The sequence below is a fragment of the Herpailurus yagouaroundi genome, unplaced genomic scaffold, assembly GCF_014898765.1.
Source record: "Herpailurus yagouaroundi ecotype Mexico unplaced genomic scaffold, PumYag 28, whole genome shotgun sequence".
NCBI lineage: Eukaryota > Metazoa > Chordata > Mammalia > Carnivora > Felidae > Herpailurus > Herpailurus yagouaroundi.
Genome location: NW_024412376.1, coordinates 127429420 through 127434935, shown reverse-complemented (window position 1 = coordinate 127434935; position 5516 = coordinate 127429420). Strand labels below are relative to the sequence as shown.

Sequence of the window (5516 nt, the reverse complement as noted above, 5' to 3'; positions counted from 1 at the left end):
AAAGAAAGAAAGAAAGAAAGAAAGAAAGAAAGAAAGAAAGAAAGAAAGAAAGGGAGGGAGGAAGGAAGGGAGGAAGGGAGGAAGGAAGGAAGGAAGAAAGAAAGGAAGAAAGAAAGGAAGAAAGAAAGGAAGAAAGAAAGAAAAAGGAAGATAAATGCTTTGAACTCTAAAAACAAAACAAATGATCAGAGAGAGTTCAAATTATACTTAAACAGTCTAACCCAGGACTAGGAGAAAAGCAACAATCCCAAGTTAGTATTTTACTTACCCTTCCTTATGTTTAAAGTGCTTAAAAGCTAAGTTTAGAACTTCATGAACTAAGGGATCGGGCACAGGATGAACAGGAATCTAGAATGAAAAAATCATAAAACCAGCAAGAGCTAAGTAAATTATAAGTCTTATGAGTGTTCTCCACATTTCAACTAATTAAATCAATAACCAGTTTTCATTTCCATGGTATGATCAATTACTAATTTGTCAATCTGCCCTTTTTCTAAGGATTCTATTATTTTCTCAGAGAATTTAGTTACTCATCTAATTTAATAACCTCTAAATTTAAGAATATTGGCTGTATAATCACAAATCCTTGAACTAGGCCCATAAAGGGGAAAAAGTAGTCGTTATTGCTGATTTACTGTAATTGTCAGGAAATTAAGACACTCACACGTACCTCTCTGCAACACCTATGGGAAAGCAACCTCTGGCTGAGCCAGCCACACATTCCATATATAGTCTGATTTTTCTATCATAAACAGTAGCCAAAATGACACCAACTTTTCCAACAATTTAAAACTATTCATGGCCTTATTAGTATTAGAAAATCGTAATTTAAATATGTTTTTAGTTCTTTAAAAACTATATGCTACTTCCTAATATGTAAACCAAATGAAAATATTTAAAACCAGAAAGTAAAATCCCTGCCCCTTCTCCCATATACAATCACTATTAATAGCTTGATACATATCCTTCCAGATTTTTCCTATCCACACCCACACACCTGATTTTTCTTAAGAAAATGATGCCTCCCCTTTCCATGGCAGTAGTTAGAGCCCCTCCTTTCTTTTCAATGGCCACATAATACTCAGCATATGATGTATTTAATGAGCTTCCTATCGCCTGCCATGTCATTCTAGATTTTCAATAATCAATATGATGTTATAAACATCTTAGACATTTTGGGAATGCAAGCTGGTGCAGCCACTCTGGAAAACAGTATGGAGGTTCCTCAAAAAATCAAAAATAGAACTACCCTACGACCCAGCAATTGCACTACTAGGCATTTATCCACGGGATACAGGTGTGCCGTTTCAAAGGGACACATGCACCCCCATGTTTGTAGCAGCTCAGTCAACAATACCCAAAGTATGGAAAGAGCCCAAATGTCCATCGATGGATGAGTGGATAAAGAAGATGTGGTATACACACACACACACACACACACACACACACACACACACACACACACATGCAATGGAGTATTACTCGGCAATCAAAAAGAATGAAATCTTGCCATTTGCAACTACGTGGGTGGAACTGGAGGGTATTATGCTAAGTGACATTAGTCAGAAAAAGACAAATATCATATGACTTCACTCATATGAGGACTTTAAGAGACAAAACAGATGAACATAAGGGAAGGGAAACAAAAATAATATAAAAACGGTGGGGGAAAAAACAGAAGAGACTCATACATATGGAGAACAAACTGAGGGCTACTGGAGGGGTTGTGGGAGGGGGGATGGGCTAAATGGGTAAGGGGATTAAGGAATCTACTCCTGAAATCATTGTTGCACTATATGCTAACTAATTTGGATGTAAATCTAAAAAAAATAAAAAATTAAATAAAAAAAAAAGAAAGAAACAGGATAAAAGTCCCTGTCTTCCAGGGTCTAAAATATAAGGAAGAATTTCCCATTGGTAGTGATTTCTGTTTCTTTTCTCCTCTTACTTATACTTGTAGTTCTCTGACAAGTCTTAAATTTTATTTAATTTCTGATCACATTTTTTTTTTACTGTAACAAATGTTAGAATGTTACCAATCCTGTGTATATTTGATTTTTTTATGGAGAAAGTATTGTAAGCATATAATCATTCATTCATTCCTTTTATTACATACTTTTATAAATATTTAATGCATATATTATGTAAGAAATTATACAGGCTCTGGTATTATAAAAAGTATAGGACACTGGCTCTGTCTCAAAGAGTTTATAATTTAGCTGGGGAGATGTGCTTAAAAGCTAATAATATTTAATGTGCATTGAATCCTGGTATGCAAGTACTGTTATTTTATAAGTATTTTATATGTAATAATTCATTTACTCCCCACAACATTATGAGGTAGGTATTATGATTATCACAGTTTTAATAGACAAATAAATTGAGGTGCAGCAAGATTATATAATTTGCTCCATGACTTACATCCTGTAGGTGGCAGAGCCAGGATTTCGAGACTTAAAACTGGACTCCAAAACAGCTGCCCTAACACATTAGGTACTTTAAAAAATGAACTGTTTAAGGAATGTTTATTGGAGGACCCATCATATGCAAAGCTGTCTGCTAGAAAGTGAAATTTAAATGTGTATAGGATGATTCCCAGTTTCAAGAAATTTACAGTCTTCATATACTTATATATATACATATAACATTATATACATATAACATTAGAATGATTGTTATGGATTAATATCTGAAAAACCCCTAAAATATCACATGACTCCTACAGGAAAAAATGCATTATGAGTCTCAAATAATTTGTGTATGCATTAACTTTAGGAGCACTATATTGCCAGGTGAGAACTGGCTCTATGTTACATATAATTACATAGCAAGCATTTAAAAAATGTTTTAACAATTGGAAAATGTTTTCATATTCTTTTTAGAATATTTTCTTATTTAAAATGTTCACGGAGGGGCGCCTGGGTGGCGCAGTCGGTTAAGCGTCCGACTTCAGCCAGGTCACGATCTCGCGGTCCGGGAGTTCGAGCCCCGCGTCAGGCTCTGGGCTGATGGCTCGAAGCCTGGAGCCTGTTTCCGATTCTGTGTCTCCCTCTCTCTCTGCCCCTCCCCCGTTCATGCTCTGTCTCTCTCTGTCCCAAAAATAAATAAACGTTGAAAAAAAAAATTTTTTTTTTAATAAAAAATAAATAAATAAATAAATAAATAAAATGTTCGCGGATTGTGAAATAAATGATCCTCTGGTGCTGTAAAAAAAAAAAAAAAAAAAAAAATCTTCGACATCTAACTTTATATACTTGTATAGTTCCAAGGGAAAGAGCCCAAAAGGAGGAACTGATGGATCAAAGATTTTAGGGGCACCTGGGTGGCTCAGTGGGCTAAGTATCCAACTTTGGCTCAGATCATGAACTTGCGGTTCATGGGTTTAAGCCCTGCGTCAGGCTCTGTGCTGACAGCTCGGAGCCTGTAGCCTGCTTCTGATTCTGTGTCTCCCTCTCTCTCTGTTCCTCCCCTATTTGCACTCTGTCTCTCCCTCTCTCAAAAATAAAGATTAGAAAAAAAATTTTTTTTTAAGATTATACAAGTCACCGCTGATATATATTCAAGTTCTAAACATTTGTGGATCTGCTTCTGAGCTCACTATTCTATTAATTTTTATATGTCGGTACCAAAATCATACGGTCTCCATTATCAGACTTTATAAATAAGTTTGCTGTCTGATACTGAAAGTCCCCTTTATTCTTCTTCAGAGAGCACTTAGCCACTTTTGGCCCACTGTTCTTCCATATTCAATCTAGAGTCACCCAAGTTACATAAAAACTGTTAGGATTTTTATTGGAGTTGCAATGAATCTATAGATCAATTTGGGGTTAACTGTATTCTTCTTCATTTACATGGAGTATCTTTTCACTTCTTTAAGTTTTCGGCAAGGTTTTATAATTTTCTGTTGTTGCCCTTTGTTGTACTTATTCCTAAGATGATAAACGTATGAAAAGATGCTTAATTAGTAACAAGGATGATGAAAGTACACAAAGTATCATTTTACACCTATTCAGTGGGGGAAAGCCTGACAACACCAAACAGCACAGATAATGTAAATGAATCAGATTTCACAGACATTGCTGGTGTGAGTTTAAATCAATTTTTTACACAGCCTACCATCTAGTGAAGCAGATCAAAGTATGCCACCACAAAATGTAGCACTTCGGCTTGAGAATCATTTTGAGCTGAAGGCAACTGAGAAACAGCAGGTGCAGGAAGAGCTCTCCACCCTCCCCCTTTCTGCCTAAAAGCAGTCTCCCCTCCTCTTTCCTGTACCACAAAAAGAAGAATACTTGGTAAAGAGACAGGTCTGCACAAACTTACTAAAGAGCCCTTATCTTCCATTAGTTTCCCCCACGTATTTTCCTTTTCCCAATTTACCACCCCTAGAAGCCCAAACATTTTTCCTTTGTCTTGTCACTTCACAACGTACTGCGCTTTGTTAAGTTTTGGGGCTTAACCATTCTTTGTGTATTCAACTGTTTCCCTATGAAGGCCTCCATATGCATATGTCATAAACCTTTTCTCCTGATAATCTGACATCTGTCAGTTTAGTCTGCAGGGCTCCAGGAATGAACCTAAGAAGGTGGAGCTCCAACACACTAGCAGTTACACACCTAAGAAAAAAATAATGTATAGCCACACACGTCATGGATTAATTCTAACAACATACTGTTGAGTGAAAATGTTAAGTCCCAGAGGACAATATACGCATGATACAGTTTTTTATGAAGTTCAAAGACAAGAGAAACTTAATATTCAAACATATAGGAAAACATTTTTTTAAAGAGAATAATTAACATAAAAATCAGAAAAATGGGAAGAGGGTAGCCAGGCAATGAACTAGGAGAGATTCACATAATGAGACTTAAATTATAGGTATTGGTGGAGCTCACAGGTAATCAGTATAGTGTAAACAAACACACAGAGGTCAATGATGACAGTGTGTCTGGAGCCAGGATCATGATTTATCACATTCTTGCGCTGGAAGTCCAATTAAAATAAAAAATGCACGGGAATTACACATTTCCTTGAAAGGTTTAACAACCTACGTTATAGAACACTTTGTCAATAGGGTAAAATTGTAATAGAGATTTTAATACTACCAAGACAGCCACAAACTAGACTAGGGCAAAGAAAAGCAGAGAATTCTAATTATTCAGAGATGGTGAGAATGTTCCTTGAGGGTTTGACAAAGGAGAGATTTTTATTTAAAATAAAGATAATTTATTTTTGACAAAGGGAAACCAAGAGTCTATGAGGAAGGAGCTGAATTTAGCCCAGAATAATGATCAGGAGCTAGTTCAAACCTAGTAAATAGGTGAGAAACATTAGAAACAGTAACCACAATTACACTGTAATGAGAGACAAGAAACACAAGAAATCCAGTAAGTAACTATTCATTGACATGGATTCAGCTCAATGAGAAAGGTGACTAAACTCACACAGCACGGAGAATACTAGCACACCATCTATCTATCTATCTATCTATCTATCTATCTATCTATCTATCTATC

General features: G+C 35.9%; 1 protein-coding gene across 11 annotated transcripts in view; it reads right to left on the bottom strand.

Moving 5' to 3' along the window:
* FRYL (FRY like transcription coactivator) overlaps positions 1 to 5516 on the bottom strand; it is a 274545-nt gene that overhangs the window by 122435 nt on the left and 146594 nt on the right. For all 11 annotated transcript variants that reach the window (XM_040484078.1, XM_040484071.1, XM_040484087.1 and 8 more), the window contains one exon: positions 269 to 348. In XM_040484078.1, coding sequence (XP_040340012.1) covers positions 269 to 348 — 80 coding nt within the window. The remainder of the gene's footprint in view (positions 1 to 268; positions 349 to 5516) is intronic.